The 23,256-nt window shown below is 37.6% G+C and overlaps 1 protein-coding gene across 4 annotated transcripts in view; it reads left to right on the forward strand.

The window, feature by feature from the left end:
• Positions 1–23,256, forward strand: part of NAALADL2 (N-acetylated alpha-linked acidic dipeptidase like 2) — a 1,446,698-nt gene that overhangs the window by 854,177 nt on the left and 569,265 nt on the right. For all 4 annotated transcript variants that reach the window (XM_020980535.2, XM_078147179.1, XM_020980532.2 and 1 more), the window contains one exon: positions 14,917–15,190. In XM_020980535.2, coding sequence (XP_020836194.1) covers positions 14,917–15,190 — 274 coding nt within the window. The remainder of the gene's footprint in view (positions 1–14,916; positions 15,191–23,256) is intronic.

Consider the following 23,256-nt stretch of genomic DNA (forward strand, 5'->3'; position numbering starts at 1 on the left):
AAAATGGGTTCATGACTTAGATATAAAGGCTGATACCATAAGTAAACTGGGAGAACAAGGAATAGTTTACCTATCAGATCTATGGAGAACAGAAGAATTCATGACCAAACAGGAGATAGAGAACATTATGAAAAGCAAAATGGATAATTTTGATTACATTAAATTGAAAAGTTTTTGCACAAACAAAGCCAATGCAACTAAGATTAGAAGGAAGGTAGAAAATTGGGAAAGAATTTTTACAACCAGTCTCTCTGATAAAGGCCTCATTTCTAAAATATATAGAGAATTAAGACAAATTTATAAGAACACAAGCCATTCCCCAATTGATAAATGGTCAAAGGATATGAACAGACAGTTCTCAGATGAAGAAATTAAAGCCATCTATAGTCATATGAAAAAATGCTCTAAATCATTATTGATTAGAGAAATGCAAATCAAAACAACTCTGAGGTACCACATCACACCTATCAGATTGGCCAACATGACAAAACAGGAAAATGATAAATGTTGGAGAAGATGTGGGAAAATTGGAACACTAATACATTGTTGGTGGAGTTGTGAAATGATCCAACCATTTTGGAGAACAATTTGGAACTATGCCCAAAGGGCTACAAAAATGTGCATACCCTTTGAGCAATAGCACTTCTAGGGCTATATCCCAAAGAGATCAAACAAATGGGAAAAGGACCCACATGTACAAAAATATTCATAGCAGCTCTTTTTGTGGTGGCAAAGAATTGGAAATTGAGAGGATGCCCATCAATTGGGGAATGGCTGAGCAAGTTGTGGTATATGAATGTAATGGAATACTATTGTGCTATAAGAAATGATGAACAGGCTGACTTCAGAAAAACCTGCAAAGACTTATATGGTCTGATGCTGAGTGAAATGAGCAGAATCAAGAGAACTTTGTACACAATAACAGCCACAGTATGCAATGACTAAGATTGTTAAACTGACCCCTTCTCAGCATTACAGGATCTAAGACATCTCCAGAGGCCTCGGATGGAAAATGCTGTCCACATCCAAAGAAAGAACTATGGAAATCGAATCGCTATCAGTTATTTTTAACCTTCTGTTGAGTTTTGTTTCATCATTCTGATGGTTCGTCCTATTGGTTTTAATTTTTACTTACAACTTCACTAATGTGAAAATATGTTTAATGGGTATGTAAATGTAAAGCCTATATCAGATTGTGTGCTTTCTTGGGAAGGGTGTTGGGGAGAAAGGGGGAGAAAAATTTTAAACTCAAAAGCATATGGAAGTGATTGTTGATAAATGAAAATAAATTAGTAAAATTTAAAAAAAAAAAAGAACACCTGCTCTCAAACTATAAATTGCAGAGAAGGTGCCAACCAGCTTTGAGAGAGGAAGTTCCTTGCCAAAAAAGAAATCACAGGTCTAATCAATAACAAACAAAAAGCCTTCCAGTCCCACTGTGTGGACACCCGAGTTTGTAGGTAAAGAAAAAAATTCGAAAGAAAATCAGATCCAGTTATAGTTAGAATTGTTCCTCCTTTGAATGTCTAAGGCTAGTCTGGGCTGAGTTCCCATTAGGCCACATCTAAAAATAACTTTGCAACAGTTTGGCTCAGGAGGTTTCAGAGACAGTAAAAACTAGGTTATTTTCAGCCTCTGGCACCATCCAGAGAGGGAGTTGCCAGGGGGTGCATGTTCCTCTCCAATTCTATCATTCACAGTGCTTTTACATGGCAGTTACTTCTCAAAAAATAACAGAAAATGAAACACGTTTGCTTAGTGCTATTTGATTGCCTGAGAGTTGTAACTTTTTAAATTTTGTTTTAAAGTTTATTTTGCATGGACTTCAATGCCTTCTGTCCAGGAAGTTAGGTTGAGCATTCATTTTTATGCTTTATCAAAATCGTAGCCAACTGGCTATCCCAGATATGTGGTGCCATGTTTGAAATGTAGTAATTAACAAAAATTGCTTGGTAAGTATTTCTCATGGTTCCCTCAAACTAGAATTTTATCATTTAGGACCAATAAGAGATTAGATCTATGATTTCCTTAGTAGAGTGAACTGCCAGGAAAGGACACTCCCTTTTGCCAATGCAAGTCTTAGGAAGAAACCTAGATCATTGAGAGATTAAATGAGTTGCCCTGGATCACACAGCTAGTCTGTATCAGGTCTTTCTGGTTTTAAGACTACCTATCCTCTCATTTAGGACCACAGGGTTGTTGAAAATATAGTGACTTCGTACCAGGAATTATAGGTTCTGGGATTAATTCAGCCCATAAGATTAGTATATTTAGTATATAGTATTAGTAATATATTAGTATATTTTGAGTAGTCAAAGAATACTTAACCTAAGATAAAAAGAAGCCTGCAACCTTGTTTCGGAGATATGAAAGAAATAGGGATGAATTAATAGGAAATGGATCAGAGTACTGAAAAGAAATTCCTTGTGATTTCTTAGCTTCTCCATTTTATTGATGTTTGCCTTAATTTTTTTATGATTTTATAATTTATAGGAGATATCCAGAAGTATGCTTTTTTGGAGGTATATGTTTTGGTTTTTTATTTTGGTTAATTTTGGCTTATTTATTCATTCATTTTCAGAAGGTGTAGGCTTTCTGTACTTAGTAATAAGATGATCAGTAGAAAAGATTAGGGCTCCTAAGAAGGATGATAAAGCATTATATAGGTTGATGTGGATGCAGAGAATATAAATTTTGTGTGCTTAAATGATAATTGAGCTGACAAAGTAAAAATTCAGTGTCTAATTGCAAGCCTAAATAACAGTGCTTTTTCAGTCTCTTAGTTTATCTCTATACGAAAGTGGCATCATAACGAAGTCCAGTTTGAATGTAATGGGTAATGTCTAATCCTCCCAGATGTCATTAGTGTAAATGAGATGATAAGGCACAAGACTTCCTTCCTGTGCATTATTATTATGTGTTTCGATTTTTCACTGACTTCACCTTAAAGGTCAGCTGCTGAGCTTACAGGCTGCAGCCAGGGCTGGGCAATTGGAAAACATACCAACTCCTAATGCTTTTATTTTAGTAATGATGATATGGATAGCTTATATTTATATGGACGTTTAAAGATTTTCAAATTGTTAGCTCTTTGGATCCTTGCATTGCAGTATGATGAGGAGTATTAACACTATTTTACTGAGACTCAGAGATTTAACTTGACTGACAGAGAGTGGCCATGGGATTAAAACACAGGATTTTAGATTATAGCTTGTGTGACCTTTATATTGCCTTGTTAAAATAAATTCTTTACTCAAGTGAGTGGTGAATTGCAATTCTATTGATTGGCCTTTGGATTGGATGCTGTAGAAGTCTGAGATACAGTTGTTATGATTTTTCAGTCAATGTAATTGAGAAACCAAGCCTTCCTCTTTGGAATTGTCATTGGATTTCTGTAGAATTTGTTATTTCAAGTCTCTGTATTGAGCACGCGAAAAAATTGTATGGCTAGGAAGTATGTGAAATAAAGTTGTATTTCAATGCAGAGAACACACACACACGTCTGTTTTCATATAACAGATGCATCTCTATAGACATAACTATCATCCCTGTATGCACTGACACTGGGGAAAGAAAGGAGAAAGCAGGGTTGACAGAAGTGATTCAGATGGAGTCTGAATTGTAAAATCATACCTTGGGGCTTCTATTATGCAATAAAGAGGAGAGTTGCATCAGTCCCCATTGCAGGATGGGATGCCAGAACCTTCTGGAGAACTAAAGTTCTTTCCGCATTGCTGTCCACACTCCCCATGAGAAAGAAGACACTTAGTCATGGGGAAGGGGCTTTCAGAAATGTGTGTTGCGGTGGGGAGGGAAGTCTTATGTTAGGAGTTGTGCGCCTCTCTTCCGATGCAGAAATTCTGACACACTCGCCACATTCAGTTTTAATTTACTTTTAGCTCTGTGTCCTGGTCAAGGGGACATTTAATAAATGTTTGATTGATTAGTGCTGTCTATCTGGCAAGATAGATGTGAGCATTAGATACATACATCAGATCCATATCATGAACACAGCTCTGTGTGGGTCACATGTGTGTGTTGAGTCCATTCAAATTTGCATAAAGATGTGAAGCCCTGTACTTGGGACTGTACCATGTCACAGTCTAACCACGTGCGGCTCAAGGCATTTTCAAGAGAGGGTGATTTTAATGTTGCCTCATAAGTACTTTATTGAATGCTTTACAGTCATTCCTTTTCTCTAAAACTTCAGCTATTTCCATTGTTGTCCTCTCTAAGTTTCAGGTCAGGTGCTGATCTTCATTGGTAGGGTGTTTCTTCATTGGAAGCTTCCTGTACCAGTAAAATCCCAAGTCACCTAAACCTTTCCTGGGCTATTGGGTTTATCTAGCCCTGGCTTCAGTGCCCACTTAATTTGGTCAGTTCTTACTTCCAAGATCATGGAGAATGGTACTTGGTCATGGTCTGGGCAAGTATAAGAGGAGAGAAGAGAGAAGAGAAGAGAGAAGAAAAAGGAGGAGGGAAGGCAGGCAGGCAGAAGGAAACACAGCAGTGAACTAGAGCAATCAAAGATTCTGATCATTTTAAAACATTCCCCTGACTTTGCAGATGAAGAAATGTAATCTCCTCAGCTAGGTCATAAGCTTCTTGAAGTCAGGGACTGTTTTTTTTTCCCCCTTTATTTATATCCTCAGTATTTAGCACAATGCTGTTTATTGACTATGACCTCTAGAGGTTAAGTCTAAGGTCCCATAAGTTGTAAGTAGCTGGCATTCAAATTCAAGACCAGTAATTCCATCTTTAGTACTTTTTTTTTTTAAATTGTACCATCCTGGATCAAATTCCTTATTGTGCTCAGATCATGTCAGAATCAAATCCTGTTTGGAATCAGATGTGTTATTATTGTTGTAGTTTCTGCTATCCCTTATTTTTCCTCCATTATTGGTGCCAGATCAGTTGGAAGGTCCTTTTGTTTATTGACAGTCCAAGAATTGAGGGGTATCTTGGGGCAGCTAGGTGGCGCAGTGGATAGAGCACCGGCCCTGAATTCAGAAGTACCTGAGTTCAAATCCGGCCTCAGACACATAACACTTACTAGCTGTGTGACCCTGGGCAAGTTACTTAACCCCTTTGCCTAGCAAAAAAATTAAAAAAATAAAGAATTGAGGGGTGTCTACTTGGACCAGCCGTCTCAGCTCTGGATGATTAGAAATCATTTCATAAAAAGATGCTGATGTCCATGTAATTTTTTTTTATCTACCTGCTTTTTTGCTATGTAAATACAACAAGGGTTGTGTCTAAATGACAGCATATTCAAATGTTACAGTAAGCAATATGTTTCCCTTGTCAAAACTGGTCTTCCTTTCTCTCTTTAGCATTTTACCTTTTCTTCTTTGTTTGATTGCATACTATTCTGACTTCCAGTAACCAACCATTTCAACAGACTGATTTCAATACAATACATAAAATGGACTGGATTAGCAGATGGTCATCTAATGTTTTATGCAAATAGCTATGTAATGAATTATGATTTGATAAAGCAGATACCTCTCCTGGGTACTGTTTTTTTTTTCTGACCACGAAGGCAGGTGGTCTTGGTTAGTGATTGCATTTTCACCCCAACTGCAGTAGAGACATGCTTAAATCCTACCTGCTTCTGAGAACAATGGAAATATCATTCCTGTGATACTTCCATGATTAGTCAGTGTCACAAAAACAAAATATAAAGGCAACAGCAACTACGGTGTTACTTCCCTCAAGTTTTAAAACTTCCTTGCTTATATACATGAAAATATCTATAATTTGTTTTAATATTCTACGGACATATCTTGACAGAGTTAAGTATTTATAGAAATAGGTTGAAAATCCTTTACATGGACATCAGCATCTTTTTTTGAAATGATTTCTAATCATACAGAGCTGAGCCTGCTTGTCCAACTAGACAAAATCCTTTTGACTGAAAATCACCAGACCTGTGATTTCATCAATATGGGGAATTCCCACTAAGGAAATTCCCTCTGTTTATAAGAATACAAGTCATTCCCCAATTGATAAATGTTCAAAAGATATGAACAGGCAGTTCTCAGATGAAGAAACTAAAGTCATTTATAGTCATATTAAAAAAATGCTCTAAATCACTATTGATTAGAGAAATGCAAATCAAAACAACTCTGAGATACCACATCACACCTATCAGATTGGCCAACATGACAAAACAGGACAATGATAAATGCTGGAGAAAATGTGGGAAAATTGGAACACTAATGCATTGTTGGTGGAGTTGTGAAATGATCCAACCATTTTGGAGAGCAATTTGGAACTATGCCCAAAGGGCTATAAAAATGTGTATACTCTTTGACCCAACAGTAGCACTTCTAGGGCTATATCCCAAAGAGATCATACCAATGGGAAAAGGACCCACATGTACAAAAATATTCATAGCAGGTCTTTTTGTGGTGGCAAAGAATTGGAAATTGACAGGATACATATCAACTGGGAACTGGCTGAGCAAGTTGTGGTATATGAATGTAATGGGATACTATTACTATAAGAACTGATGAACAGGCTGACTTCAGAAAAAGCTGGAAAGACTTGTGTGGTCTGATGCTGAGTGAAGTGAGCCAGAACCAAGAGGACTTTGTACAAAATAACAGCCACGTTGTGCAATGACTAATATTGATAAACTTAACCCTTCTCATCAATACAAGGATCTAAGACATCTCTAAAGGCCTCATGATGGAAAACGCTAACCACAGCCAAAGAAAAAACTGTGGAGTTTAAATGCAGACCAAAGCATACTCTTTGCTATTTTTTTTTCCTCTTCTGTTGAGTTTTGTTTCCTCTTTCTGGTGGTTCCTCCTATTGGTTCTAATTTTTACTTACATCACTAATCTGAAAATATATTTAATAAGAATGTATATATATAGCCTATATCAAATTGTGTGCCATCTTGGGGAGGGTGGTGGGGAGGAAGGGGGAGAAAAATTTTAAACTCAAAAGTTTATGAAAGTGATTGTTGATAAATCAAAATAAACTAATTAAGAAAAAAGAGCTCTGCTAATGCAGGTCAATATATGCTGTGCAATTTAAGATCTCAGAGAGTTTCCTGGGACACTGAGAGGATAGATCACTTGCCCAGGGTTACACATCCAGTATTTATATGAGACACATAGACTTGAATACACGTCACCCTGACTCCAAGGCTAGCCCTCTATCCAGTGTGCATTTCTGCCTCTTTTAACACGTTTTTTTTTAAAAACACTATGCCCTGGTCATTGAGTAAAAAGTATCCATAGACCAAGTGTAAAGGAGCAAATCAGTGAAGCTGATTTCAGAGACTGATTACTGTAATGGACAGATCACTAGTTTGTGTGATGTTTAAAAAGTCTGAGAGACATAGTTTCTGGGTAATTTAAAAATTTTATTAATTAGGCCAGCATGTTATTAATAAAAGAGGTTAGTGGCACTCTCAAGTGCCAAAGATCCCTCCTACAATGGGCTCACAGTTTATATACCGTTGGAAGAGCAGATGTTCCTGAGGGTGTCAATCAACTCTGATTGGCTAACAATTAACGAGAGAATGAATATTATAATGAGAGGTGGACTATATTACAATGAGCTTCTTGAGGTACATGGTACTGAGTATTCAAATCTTGGTCAAAGAGACATCAATTCCCATATCACCTCTCTGACGAAAGGGAGAATGCACATTTTTCCAGATTTGTCTGAGTAAACACAATGGGTACGAAGCCACCAATTTGCCTAAACTTAGGATTTCTTTTACTGCCTTTGATCAGATCTTAGCCATCCTGGCTGGATAAGTCTTTGGGAAAGATTTTCCATGCTGGTTAATTTCTGGATAAGGAAGTAGAAAAAGGGAAAAACCTTGGTCCTGATTTAATAATTAGTTATTGATACAGGAGAGAAATAATCATTTCTCTCAGTTGAGAGCTTAGAGTTTTAGATCCATCCCTGCTTCTAATCAAGTCCTTCCTAGCCCTAGGATCGTATACATGTTCGCATTATTTCCCTTGTGTGTAGAGTGGGATAAGAAGAGAGTAAAGGAATGATTTTTTTCCCTTTTCAGTAAGTTTGCTTATCCTGGAATATAGTGGAAATGAGTCCATTTCATCATAACCTTATTGAAATGGGATATGTTTCTTCCAGTTATTTAGTCTACTAATGTATTCAGCCCCTGTGGGAACAGTGGATCATCAAGTAGGGACCATGTTAATCAAAAGACTTTGTATGTTTCAGCACTATTCCAAGTTTATATCATTGCATTAGAGGGCAGAGCAGATGAAATTGAAGACTTGTAATGTACTACTGATTGGATTAACTTGTCCATTTTTGTAGCCTGCTTGAAGACTTATTTTAGATAAATTAAGAAGATTAAATCTGAAGAGTGACCTTTGACAAGTATTCTTTCTGGGGGAAAAAAAAAGGACTCAGTGCTTCGATGCTGCTAACAATATATTTAGTATTCTCATGAAAGAGTCCTTCTCTTTCTCTCTGAAAAGTTATTAGCTTCCCCAGCCATGATGTAGTCTTTATTTTGCTAAATTGCATTTCTTCCCTCAAGAATTATGTACTTAACTGTTTCATCCTTGTGATGCCTAATGATGCTTTTTTTTAACAGTCAACGCGCCCACTGTGAAACAGATTTTCTTTATTATTAACAGAAGATGCAACTATACAAGTATAGAAAAAGTGAAGTCTTGCCATTGGGTTTCTGTGCTAGTATTTTCTGTTTCACATAATCTAGGGTAAGGTGATTCTCAAGAAATAATTTTGCTGTTTTTGTACTTGGGTTATCAATGGATTGATCTTTCTGCTAGAAACAAAAGATGAGAAATAAAGACTTCAACTTCAAATCCTGCAATCAACAAGTAGTTGTTGTGAAGTCTACTCATCTTTACTTAACCAGAGGAAGATGTCTGATGATCCATCCATAACCATTTATTAATGGTTATTACTTAGGTTGTAATGCCTGCTGTTTCCAAAGTTGTGCATTCATTAGACTGTGAGCTCTTTATGAGCAAGGACTATCTTTTTTTTCCTTTTTTATTTCTTCCATTTCCCAAGCCTTAGCCCAGTGCCTGGCATAGAGTAGAGGCCAAATGCATACTTGTAGACTGAAAGCTGGGCTCTGAGTTTATGAAGACAAACAAAATCTAGTTCTGCCTTTGAAGAGTTTATAATCTGTCAGTTAATTTATCTCATTGTTAAAAATCTGAGAGTTCTGCATTACAATTCAGAATTTCTCATCTTATAAAATAAAAGCTTTCCCTTTTTTCCCCTCTCTCAGATGCGTAAACATTTCCATGAGCTATCCTTGAAGTGGTTACTTAATTGTCTCCTAAATAGCTTTTCCTGGGAGTGAAAACAGAGCAAACTGTGACCTTAATGTGGCTTTTCCAAAGATCTAATTTTTTAATCCTCTGCTCATTTTGATTGTCCTATGATATGATCTCAGATCATATTACTTCCTCACCTGCTGTCAACCAATCAGAAAACTTGTCCAGCCAGTTATTTTGGAGAGAGAGAGACATAGTTGAGTTATGAAATGTTTTTGGCATTTGTCAAAAAAAAAAATTAAATGCTTCTGTATTCCCCTAATCACTAAAGTCAGTTTAATATCAATGGTTGTATCTAATCCTGGAATTAATTTTAATGAAGAAGGCAGAGTGCTGGAAGGACAAAAGCTCGAATTTCATCTCCAACATGAACTACATGACCATGGATGAGTCACTTAACCTAAGAAAGCCTCAGTTTTTTCTTCTTTAAAAATGAACACAATGAAGACTGCAGTACTTATGTCATGGACTTATTGTGGGGATGAAGTGAAATCATGTATACGAAGTGCTTCATAAACTTTCAAGCATAATTTCACTGTGTTTCAGTGATCAGCCCTACTTTAATATCTGAATTATAAATGTATAAATAATATATAATAAATATAATATAATTATATATAGAAATAAGATATAATAATTATATATGACATATAAATAATAACTCTATCTGAAAGCAGAGATAAAATAAGTTCAAGAATCTATATTAATTAAACCTTTTGTTTATTGTTTGTAATAGTTAATCTGTATACGAAAGCTCAGGCCTTGGATGTCTACCAAAGAAAGGCTTCTGACTTTCTAGAGTGTCAGGATAATACTTGTGCACTGGTGGTTGCTCCCTCCCTCCCTCCCTCCCTCCCTCCCTCCTTTGCCTTCCTTCTGTTTGAAATTAGATGTGTTTGTTTGTTTCTGCCCTCCCTTATTCTTCCTTCATTGTCGGTGCCAGATCAGAATCATTTTTAAAAGTTCTTGGAAAATCTAAGAATTGGGGGGTGTCTAGTTGGACCAGCAGGCTCAGCTCCGGATGGTTAGAAAGAATTTCAGAAAAAAAAAAAACACTGATGTCCACATAAGTGTTTTTTTTTTATCTACCTGCTTTGTTCCTCTGTGTAGACAGCAGAGGTGAAGTGTCTAAATGACAGCATGTTCAAATGTGACAATAAGCAATATTCTTTCCTTGTCAAAACTGGCCTTCTTTTCTCTCTTTAGCATTTTACCTTTTCCTCTTTGTTTGATTCCAGCAACCAGCCATCTGAACAGACTGATTTCAGCACAGCATATAAAATGAACTGGATTAGCAGATGGTCATCTAATGTTTTATGCAAATAGCTATGTAATGAAGTATGATTTGATAAAGCAGATACCTCTCCTGGGTACGTCTTCTTTCCTTCTCTTGACGTATCTATATGCATTCCCATACAAATACACACACATATATTCTCCAGTGGGCATGTAGCAACAATGTCCTTGTAGCTGTAGTTTGTTTCCTTCACTGTCTTCCTCCACCAGTCATTTATAGTACATCCTTGGCTCTCACCCCAGTGCTAAGAAGACTCTGTGCATCGCTTCCTCCAACCCTGACATCAGTGATGCATCCAGTAGCAGGTGTTGAACAGTGATATAAACAGAATTTTCTCTACCAAAGCCAAAACCATCCTGCTTTCAGTCTCTATTGGCCAATGGAACACTGATGCCAAAGTCACTTCCCAAGTCAGGTATCAGGCATGACAGTTCATTATGCTGTCTGCCAAACTAGTGGCCCACTGAAACCCTTATTTTAAATATGAAGGCAGGGGAAAAATTTCTGTCAAACAAATAACTTGTGATTTTAGGTGACACATTCTTTCTGGACTTGAAGATTTCTGTGTGTTTGATAAATTGAGGGCAGAGATTAAAATGCAGCTAATTCTGTAACATCAGCCTTGTTTTTAACATATTGACACATCTGGTAGTACAGACTTTAGAATATAGCAGAAGAAAACCAGCCCTTCTCTGCGTTACAGAATCCCTTTCAGAGAGAGGGAAAGGGAGAGGGAGAGAGGGAGAGGGAAACCAAGCCCATTTAAGAATAATATGGATAAAATGAAGAATATTGAGGGGAAGACCAAGAGAATAATGGACAAATCATCACCATGAAGGATTAAGTGAAGGAACTGTGAAAGTGTAGCCTGGAAAAGGGAAGACTCAGGGGAGAACTGATGTCATGGCTTCATGGATTTCATGGAGAAGTTTGCTGTTCTTAAAAAGTTGTCTTTGAACAAAGACTAGATAACCACTGTTGAGAATGTTGTAGTGGGGGGGTTCTTGTTCAGGTTATCAGTTGACCTACTAGCCGCGGAGGTCCTTTCTGATTTCAAGTGTTTCTGATTCAGTGATTCCCCCTTAGCTCAAGTTGATTTCTCCCTCCTCAGTTGTCAATAGGGAACAATATGTTACAGTGGCATGGTACTATGACATGGTACAGTGGCATGAACTCTGCCTCCGGAGTTAGAGGAACTGAGTCCAAATCCTGTCTCTGATGGTTACTGCCTCCCTGACTTTGGACAGGTCACTTCATTTCCCTGAGAATGAGTTTCCTTACCAATAAGATGAGAAGGTTGGACTAGATGATTTCTGAAATCTCTTTCAGTGCTCAGTCAAGGATCTTATGAACTTGATCAAGTCTCTTCTTTGATCTTGTTGCTTTCTGCTTTCTATCATACCTCTTTGTACGTATACATATACACACATATGTATAGAAATGTATCTTTTAGCATGTGTAGTGATTATGTGCTCTGGGTTTACTCTTCCAACCCCCTCCCCCCAAAACTAGCAGATTGGATCCCCAGAATTTGCCTAGATTAATCTCCCCTTCTGGATCCTAGGGGTACCTTTGAGGGTCAGTGGGGTTCTTTTGGTGCCGTAGGCTCAAGACCACTCTGCTGTATTGTCCACATTGGGCTTGGCTCTAGCTAACTCAGGAATGTGTTACAGGTCCTGGAACTCTGGTGGCTTGTTTGAATTTTCAAAGCTCAAAAGTTTGGCTTCTGGTCCATTCTACCTCCAATAATCATATCAGAAACAAATCACATACAAGGACAGAAAAAAAATCTTGCCATGTACTCACATCAGTCCAGGTTGGGTGAGCAGAAATGTGTTGCTAGTGCCCTCATGTGCGCTCTCTCTGTCTCTTTTTCTCTGTCTCTCTATCTCTCTCCCTCTCCTTCTCCTTCTTCCTCTCCCTCTCTCTCCATCCACAGGCCCATTTTCTTACCTTGATTATACATGAGAAGAAGACAAAGATTGATCCAGCTATGTAGTTGCCTTTTTCATGCCCACTCTGTTCTGCCTTAGCACCTAATCAAAAGGATTTTCTTTATCACTGAAAAAGCAGACAGGTAACAGTCCCAGTCTACCTGCACCTGCTCTGAAGTAGAGATCCAGGCCCTTTAACTCTCTGGCATCATGTACTTCCAGAAACAGGTTTTCCCCTCCCCACACTCTTCCCTCCACCCTACATGCCAGCAGGCACACTCCCAGACCAGACTCTCCTTGGCCAGTATCTAGCCTTTATATAGGGATTTAAGATTTGCAAAGTGTTTTTTATAGATTATATCATGTGCTCCTCACAACAACCATTTAAGGTACTTGCTGTTATTATCCTCACTTTACATAATGTTGGGGATAAAGTACTGGTCTCAGAACCAAGAAGACCTGGGTTCAAGTGCTACCTCAGACACTTGCTGGCTGTGTCCTTGGATAAGTCACTAGTAGTCTTACAAAGAAGGTGCCAATCTATACAATAGAGGAAGTTCCTCACTGAAAGCTCCATTAATGAAATCTCTATCTCCTCTATGGATTAAGAAATTGAGGCTTATGGATGATGAGTTACTTGCCCAGCATCACACAGCAAGTTAGCCTCACAGATGATTTGAATTCAGGGCTTCCTAATTCTGGGTCTTACACTCTGTGATGCCATCTACCTGTTTCTCTAGAGTATATAGTGACTCACATGCAGTAGGTTCTCATGGTATGGTTTTTAAATCTATTAAGTAAGAAGAGTGGGTAGAAAAGACTATGGGTAGGATAATTTTGTACAGAATATAAAATATTAAATTTCAAAAGTAAATTCCCTTTCGGTTCTTCTTCAGAGATGGCGTGGCCATGCTGGTACAAATAGAGACATCTAGGACATACTTTTCTGGTTGAATGGGATGACAAAGACTATACAGTTCTGTGGGCATCAAAACTGGGACAATACCTGGGCAATGGTTCTTGAGGGAATCTTACAGAATACACCAATATCTGTGTAACCTAAATGCCATGAATCTACTCTCTTTGTAGCTCCAGTGTATATTATATATGTTATGTATTATATATAATAGGTCATAGATATTATAGGCAACTAATAAATGCTTATGGATTTATAGATCACTTGCTTCATCTACAGTAAACAGCCTGGTCCCTCCTTTTTCCCAGTGCAAGTACTGTTATTAGTTGTTTGAATAAGTAGAGGGCTTGAACACACACAACTGGGCTTCACAGTGGGGAAGAGCAGAACGGTGGAGGGTTAGTGCTTTGATGCCAATAGCAATAACAAATTAAGAGAATGACTTTTCACCATAAAAAACCCCTGGCAGAATGCCATCCTGTACCATTTCATTTGAGCTCAGGCCCTGTATTATGATAGGATGATATTTAATAAGCATGCATGCCTAGTGATGTTTTAGAGATAATTTAGAAAACATTTCATGAACTCAGTAGGGTTTTAAAATCTAAATAGTCAACAGCATTGCAGATATCAACCCAAGAAAAATAACATAGACAGATGAAACAATTATAGAAGATGCATGAAATAACCATCCTTGTTTAGAGCCATTGAATAGAATCAGTCGTGGTACCATTATTTATTCGTATTTTTTAAAGGTGACCATGGTCATGCTCCTACAGTGGGTAATGTTTGGTTTTGTCAAATGGGATGAAACATGGAAAATGTTAAAATGAAATACCAGGGGACCTGGGTTCAATCCTGGCCCCACCATTTAACTGTCTTTGTGGCATAGAGTGAGTCATTTAACTCTTCTAGTTTCAATTTCCTTACATGCAAAGGCGAAGGTGATAGACCAGAGGATCTACCAGGCCCCTTCCAGTTCTAAATGTATGATCCTAAGTGCATTGTAAAACTTGAAGCATTATATGAACATCAGCTATTAGAGTCGTAGTACCATAGACTGGAAGATAGCCCTGAGAAGTGTAGTCCAACCCCTCATTTAACAAATGAGGAAACTGAGGTCCAAAGATTTAAGTGCACAGCTCATATATTTACTAGCAAAGCTGGATTTGAGCACATATTATCTTTTTGCATATTTTCTTAACGCATTTTCATGATCAAAAAGTTATTTACTATGCAGTTTCATATGGTAGTATTCTGATCATTTTAAAAAACAACCGAAACTCTAAGTCTTGGTCTGCTAAGTTATAACCTGATGGACAATTTTGATAAAACTTGAAGAATCAGAACCACTATCAAATTTTTTTTAGATGAAGGAAACTAATTGCTTCTCTCTCTCTCTCTCTCTCTCTCTCTCTCTCTCTCTCTCACTCTCTCTCTCTCTCTCTCTCTCAGACATTTGATACAATTGTCTAAAAGTGAAGATGACACAGAATTTGCAGAGAAGCTCAAGGTTCAGTGGACTTCTCATGGCCTAGAAGAAGTACAGCTTTTCAATTACTCTGTCCTGCTTAGCTTGCCGGGCTCTTCTCCAAACACGGTGACTCTGAAGGACAGCAGCCAATGCTTTTATCCTAATGGCCAGCCATGTGACCAAGAGCCCAGAAAGGATCCCAGCCAAGGACTGCTGTACTCATATGCTGCCTACTCTGCCAGAGGAACTCTCGAGGTAATATGACCATTTGTCTCTGTCATTTACAGTGAAATGGAATTAGAAAACACCAGCTTTCATCTAAATTGAGCTTTCTGGCGAGATGTAAGTGTTGGAAATGTCTATTACAGGCCCAGAGTCTGGGGGGAGGAGAAATACTTGCAATGCTGGGCCCTCCAATCAGCCTTCTTGTTGACATGTTTTGAAAGCGAAGACACAGAATGAGCATTTAATACAATTGTGTGGCATGACTAACTCCTTCTAGTTTAAATCTAGTTCTGATGGTCGGAGAAAAACACTTTTCACACTTCATTCCACAATTCTTGAATCAGTCCATCAGCAAGTATTCATTAAGGACCCACTGCATTCTAGGTACTAGGCTAGGTGCTGTGTATAGAAAGGTCAAAATTTTACAATCACTTCCTTCAAAGAGCTTTAATTTAATTGAGGAAAAATAATGGATTGATGAAAATAAGGAAGGCAGAAAGTTGGAAGGTGCTCCCCTGAGATTATGTCTTCAAAGAAAAAATGAGGTAGAAAATAAGATATTTTGTAGAGTGTTTAACATGCTTGTGTATGAATTGTACTGGATGGTTTCTGAGGGTCTTTCCAGCTCAATGTAATAAGTAACTATGCTTTTGACAATTATCTTATGATCAGATTATTAAGGCAAAAAGACAACTTTAGATTTCAGGTGTTCTAAACCATCATAGGTCACTTAACTGACCTCTGACACTTCTTTTGTATGACAATAACATCAGATATTTCTGTAACCTTAAGGTTTGCAAAATGTATTAAATGTATTTTTTCATATGATGGTCATAACCATCCTTATAAGAGAGTTAATCTATATATTACCATCCCCATTTTCCAGATAAAGAAACTGAGACTTAAAGATACTCAGTATCACCCAGCTAGTAAGTTTCAGGATTTGAATCCATGTCTTCCTGAGTTGAGTTTAGCACTTGGAGCACTAAACAGCATTGCCTGAATGTATAATCAAGACAGGTCAACTTCAGGAGAGAAAAAAACCTTGACCATGGACTACATATTCCATCATGGTGCCATGATCAATGGTTAATTCAGAAACCACAAATAATCCACGATTGAAGAAATAAGTGTTCATTGCCAATTATGACAATACTGGGTGACGAGGTTTCAGCATTTTCTTCTCATAGTACTTATCTCTCTTGATATCCTTGTGCCTAAAAGGGAAACATGGAGGTTGGGTAATAAAGCAGGTACCTTGGAGCTTTTTGAACAACCTTAAGGAAAGAGTGTTGATTTTCTAGATGGATGTCATTCAGAAAGGGCTCTTTGGTAGAAGGTCACTGGGCTCTGTTATTGCCATGTCTGCTGATTTTTTTTTTCCACAAAGGGGACACAGTAATAAAATTTGCTTCTAATAAAAACTAGAAAGGCTATTTGATCTGGCAGGTGTTAGAATCAAGACTCAAGAAAATGGAATTTAACAAGGATAAAAAATACATTGCATCTCAGATTGAAACTGATAAGGGATGAGGAAATTTCAGCTTGTTAGTACTTCATGGGGAAAATTCCTAGCCTAGAGATTGACTTCTAACATTGTGATTAACTACACAAAACAAAACAACCCAAAAAACTAGAAAAAAGCAACCACTAAGCTGCCTCAACAGAAATACCATCCAGACTAAGGCAAGTAATGGGTCTGCTGTTCTCCACTTGGGTCCCACCACAATGGAATAGCGTGCTCCTTTCTGTTTACCACATCTTAAGAAACATTTGGCAAAGCACACCTCTTTCAGAGTTGAAATAGATGATCTTTGAAGTTCATGCCAAGTCTGAAAATCTATGATCTCATTCGTTATTCCCTAATGTAACCCTTTGAGAATAAAGTGGAGGAGAATAGGTATGTGATTTTCCCACCTTTATACCTTTGTTTTGTAATAATGGAGTCAGGAATAGAACTCATATCTCCTGCCTTTTTGTCTAGAACAGAGGCATCATGCACATTGCCTACCACACTACCAACTGTGACTGAACCAGATTAAATGTAATTGGGAAATATTATTTTTCAAAATAAATAAAAATACAGTAGAACATAGATAATGTTAATATGTGGTTTTCTAAGTCAACATGTACCTGCAGGGATCCTTATGTATAGTTTTCTATTTGAATTTGACACCACTGCTCTTAACCAGCTTGCATCTCCACCTCTGCATATTTTTTAATTATTTGGTTTCCGTCCTGACTTCCACTTGATATATGTGGAGACAGCTTAGAAAAGTGAAAAGAGTATTAGATTTGAAGGCAGAGGTCGTTAGTAAGATCCCAGCTTTGCCACTTAGTACCTAAGTGACCTTAAGAAAGTCATACAGAAAGTCGAAATCTACTTCTCTAGGTCTTAGTTTTTTTCAATATTAAAAAAGAGGTGGGAGATCCTAGATGGTTTCTAAGAGTTCTTATAGCTCTAAATCTATGGTAATGATGATAGACAGACAGACAGACAGACAGACAGATAGATAGATAGATAGACAGAAAGAGAAAGATGAGAGATATATAGACACATAGCATTTATTAAGCTATATAATAATAAATAATAGTAATAATTGTTATTATTGTTGTGTCCCAGACACCATTCTAAACTCTGGGGATATGAAAACAAGCAAACAAGACAATCTCTGTTCTCCGGGAGCTTACATTCTAATGGGAGAAGACAACAAATACAAGGAAATTGTAGGAGACAGGTGTGATGGCCTGAGTAGAGCTGTCATGGTGTACAGACAGCCTGAAAGTACTGTGGACACCTGGATTTTGAGAGATGAGGCCAAAAAACTAGTCCAAGAGCAGTTCCAGGGATAAAGTCCAATTTTCCACGGGGGAGGAAGTGTGGGTGATGGCTTGAGAGGTGGGAATATGGCATGGAGATAACTAGCAAATGATGATCAATTTAAATTGTAAATAATATCAAGAGAAATCCATTGTGTTTTCTCTAACCTTGAGATTTCAGATGGGGGTCTTAAAATAGGAGGAAAAAAAGTAATGCTTTATTTCCACACCTTTGAAGCCATCAATTGGTAGTTAATTTTAATAATATAACAGCTTTTTTTCTGATGATGATTGCTGGGACCTTTGGGATCATATAGCCCAATTCTAAAATATTTTGCAGAATAAACTTTGCTCTGTGATAATATCAAAAAGTTACTTAGAAATTCTACGTTCACTGTTCCTACCGACTCACCCTTTTTTCTCTCCCGTGACACAGGTTCATACTTGCTTTCAGCCAAAGGAATCCTGGCAGGAGTCTTAAAACTAATGAAAAGTTAATAAAATATTGAATGTGCTTGCAGAAGGCTAAGAGCATGGTTCTACACATTCCTGTTCTCTCTTCTCCTTTCTCTAAGCTCCCCCCCCCCTTTCTTGTATATAATACCTGTTTTTTGTGGTTGTAGAAAAATTAGTCATCCTTTCCTCCCTGACAGATTGGTACTCTAGGACATCTAGCAGTCACCTTTCATTTTCTTTATCCTCCTAAATCTCTGCCGATTATAGCACTTCACCTTCAGATGCTCTCAGCATTCAGCTGGGAAAGGGAGAGTAATGTCACTTCATGTCCTTAGCGTTCTTGTCCTTCGGCTGGTGCAGATAACAAATTTAACTGGTAACATTTCCTTTTAAACATTTAATGTGCTTTGAATTCTTAATACCAAAAAGCACAAGTATTTATGTGTTTTTAACCAAGCTAGATAAATCCTATATGAAAATGTGTAAAACTTGATAAAGTAGATTGGAAATATCTGGATTCCTCAGGACTGTCATCTCCTTCCTTCTCTTAACTTCTGTTAATCCATGCTGGTTTCCAGCTGGTTTTCACAAATTAATTGCTTAGTAGGGAAATTGTGAATGGATATAGGAGATAAGTATTTCTTGTTAGAATTCCAGATCTTATTTTTCCCCACCTTGATATTCATTAACAAAAAGCCTCTTCTCCTCCTCTTTCCCCATAGTGGGGCAAAAGGTAGCAGAGTTCCATGAATTATTTCCTTGAACAAAATGGTTCAGTTCAACAAAGTCAGAGGGGTCCTAGGATTGTAGATTTAGAACTGAGAAGACCTTATTCTTTGTCTAGTCTATCCCTTTCATTTTACAGATGAGGAAACCGAGGTTCATAGAGTTCAAGAGTTGACTAAGGTCATGCTGCCAGTAAGTTTCAGAGGCAGGTTTTGAATCCAGGTCTTTTTAATTCTGAGGCCAGAATTCTATACTTCCTGACTTACCTAACAAGCCATTATAGCAATTGGGGTAAATTCACCTGAGCATGAGGTGGATGAGTACCTCTAGGAGAGACCTTGGTTCTTGGGACACAAGGTCTTATGGGGAGAGAGACCCCGCAGGGAGAGGATTATTACTATAGTCAGAGACCCTGGGACATCACTAATTGTCTATTGAGGTGGGCTTGACTGGAGGAAGTTAGGTCTCGGGTTCCCACTCAGCTAGCATGTATGAGTGATCTTTCTGTGAGCCTCTGGCTCACTCTACATTTCCAAGAGAGCCTAAAGTCTTCTCCAGTTGGGTCCAGTCATTCTGTGGGAGGGAATAGTCTATCTTCCAGAGAGCTTATCCCTTACCCTTGGTATTTAGCAGACACACTCTCATTCACCAACATCAGGAATGGGGTAGAGGGGAAGAAGGGTGTAGCAGGGGTCACAGGAACATGGTAGATGGGATCTATGATTATGGAGACTGGCTTAGAGTTTGTGAAGGATCATGATGTAAGGGAAATGAACTGAGAGAAAGAAACACCTTATCCCTTCCCCGTAATGTCAGCTGCCCATTCATAACCTGGTTCAAAACCATAGTATATTTCCACTCTAGGTGTATTTCTGCTCTTCACCAGAGATGGGCTGACTTTATTGGACAATCCCTACTTTGTTGCCATATCTCTCCTTCCCTTGAACTCCAAATACCTCTTTCCTCAGAAATTATAGAAATCAGCAGATAGGACTGGGAGTTTATTTTTTCATTAGATGCTGTGTCTTAGAAATAGTTGACTATCTTCCTATCCTAGATTATCTATTTTCTTTCAAATTGCTTTATATACAATCACCATTGTATCTACACAACACACACACATCTACAACCAACATGGTTGTATATGTTATACTGAGGTCAAATTTAGACACCCAATCCATTATTTTGTCAATAATCGTTAGCTCGATACAGGCACTCAGCTTTGTGTTGCTGTAGGTGTTTGCATATCCAAACAGGCTAGAGGTAAGGCTATTCTTAATATGAATACTGAATTCTCAATATTATTAATCATTCTTAATATGAATATTAAGAACTTCTGGCACAAACTGGAATGTTGGGGACAAAATACTTGAGACAACTGCACTGAGAGCGGTGTTAAATCAGAGCAGACAGAATTTGCATTCCATGGCATAGAACTGAATCCAGGATTTTCAAAGTAAAGAATCAGGGAATCAACTGGATATTTATCACAGCAGATTGCCATTTGTTCTGACCGACCAGAGTGGGCTTTGGTTTGTTTTTCAGTCAGTTCACAGAACTTACTGCTCATTTTTGGTTGTTGTACAACTGAGGGGTTATGTGACTTGCTTATGGTGACACAGCCAGTATACAGCAGATACAGTATTTGGACCCAGGTCTTCTTGATTTTGGGGTTCATTCTTTATCCACTAGGCTTTGCTGCATCTGTGAAATAGGTATCACTGGCATTATTCTCCTTTTTTTCATACATGAGTAAACTGAGAGCTACTTGCCAGGATTCACAGAGCTAGTAAATGGCTGAGGCTAGATTCAAAGCTAGCCCTTCCAAGCTCCAAGTCCATCCTTCTGTTTACTTGAGATGGCTTCACGTCACAGTGGATAGAGCACTGAGCCTAGAAAGTCACGAAGACCTGAAGTCAAATCCAGCCTCAGACACTTTTTAGTTACACCAGCCTCAGATACTTCTTAGTCATTCAACCTCTTCCTGCCTCAGTTTCCATTATTCCATTAGAATTCCATTAAATTCCATAAAATTCAATTGAAATGGATATAATAATAGCACCTACCTCCCAGGTGCTATTATTTGTGATGATCAAATGAGAAACTATTTGTAAAGTACTTCACAAACTTTAAAGTGTTATATAAATGTTCATTTTTATTATTATTTTATACCATCATTTGAAGACCAGTTTAACTTTATTTAGAGACACTCAAAACTACAGGGTTAGCCACCAAGTAACGTATTTTTTTTCCTGCTGCAGCCCCACATGAAACCAACCAATTTAGGCGTGTAATCACAGTGCGTGGCACATAGTAGGTGCTTTTAATAAATACTTTTTTGACTCCCTAAGATCTGTATCTATGGGGTCTTAAATTCTTGGAGTATTGAAGTATCAGTGTAATTCTTCATTCAAATCAACCTGGGGATCTTTGCATTGCCTTTGTGTCTAGTTGACTTCTTTTTCTATCTGAAGTACATTTTATTTACTTGACTTGCTACCAGGCAGAGCCGTTAAAGAATTCTTAAGTTATTGTAGTCTGGCTGCCAAAAGAACCACATAGCTCCTTTTTGTTTTGACAAGGTTATTTCTAGAATAGTGGCATTCTTTTCCTTTGTAGGGCTATCCTGTCCATTCATCACAGGGCCATTTTGTACAAGCTCTCCAATTTGTGCTTTCTGGTAACAGTCTAAACAGCATTTGTGATATCTGAGATCTACTTCGAAAACCTACTTAGTGCCAGCATGATGGATGGTGTACTTTGCAACTTCTTTGGAATTCATCGTGCATTGGAAAGGTGACATTGTTTACCCCGTCATCATGACAGGTGGGTCAGTAGAAGGGTTCTAAGGAGACTTGTCCTGTCAGTTGTGAAATACATATTAGAATGGATACATAAATAATTTAGCATGGGTAAGGTTGGCTTGGGGGAAAAAACACAGACTTGTATTTTTATTAAAAGGTAAGTATCAACTGTAATTCTGTGGCAAGGTCAAAAATTTTGCTGACAACTTTCCATTAACTTCATAAATGACCTGCTTGGCTTTGCATTTCATTCCTATTATTGAAAATTGTACTTTTAAAAAAGATACAGGTAAATAAACAGAAAAATAATTACCTTTAAAGGGCTAAGTACTATTATTTTTCTATGGTCTTATTTTTAAAATCTCAATTATTTTCCAGTTATAATGATTATCAATTCTAAAACATACAGTGGGCTTCTACTGTGTATTAGGAATTGGAGATCAAAGACAAAAGAAGAAAAATCCTCTCCCCTCAAGAAGCTTACATGTACACAGATAAGTTAATGTAACATATATGTACAAAATAAATACAAAATTATTTTAAGGGACACAGATCTATGGGTGATTGGGAATTAGGAAAAGTCTCATGTAGGAAGTGGTATTTAAGTTGAACCTTGAAAGAAACTAGGGCTTCTGAAAGATTGGCAGCAAGAAGGAAATCCATTTCAGTCTTATTGGAAAGATTGGACAAAGAAACTCAAGATAGGAGATCAACTATTATGAATGAGAAACCGCAAGTGATCTTATTTGACTGGAATACATTATAGCCATCCCCTCAGCTGAGTATATAATAAGACGGCATTGGTCACCATATAGTGGACAATAGATAGTACAAAAATGATTAAAATAAATTGAAACACCATTTTGATATGTCATGGAAATTGGAAGCAAATCTTGTCCTTGGCTGCCTGAATTATTTCTTCCTATCTTCAATTTAATGTGATGAATATTAATTGATAGGGAGGAAAGTGCCTTGATTACAATGACTAAATAATACAGTGTAAATACCCTGATGTATATTTTGAATTAAAACTGGCAGCTCAAAGGAATGAAATGTTGTGCTCTTGAAGGTGGGATGATAAATCATGTAGAGTTGGGCTTTAACAGCCCTTCTCGTCTTTACGGATAAAGCATCAAGACATGGTAGTTTGTTAACATATAACCTCTGAACAGCATACCCGATATTTTGTCAGGTTATCTAAAATGAAAAAATACAGTCATCCTCCAGTTGTATATAATTCCTTAATATCTTATGGCTGTATATCTATTTTTTGTTGCCATGAGCATCTTT

Source organism: Phascolarctos cinereus, unplaced genomic scaffold, assembly GCF_003287225.1.
Source record: "Phascolarctos cinereus isolate Bilbo 61053 unplaced genomic scaffold, phaCin_HiC Scaffold_7;HRSCAF=346, whole genome shotgun sequence".
Taxonomy (NCBI): Eukaryota; Metazoa; Chordata; class Mammalia; order Diprotodontia; family Phascolarctidae; genus Phascolarctos; species Phascolarctos cinereus.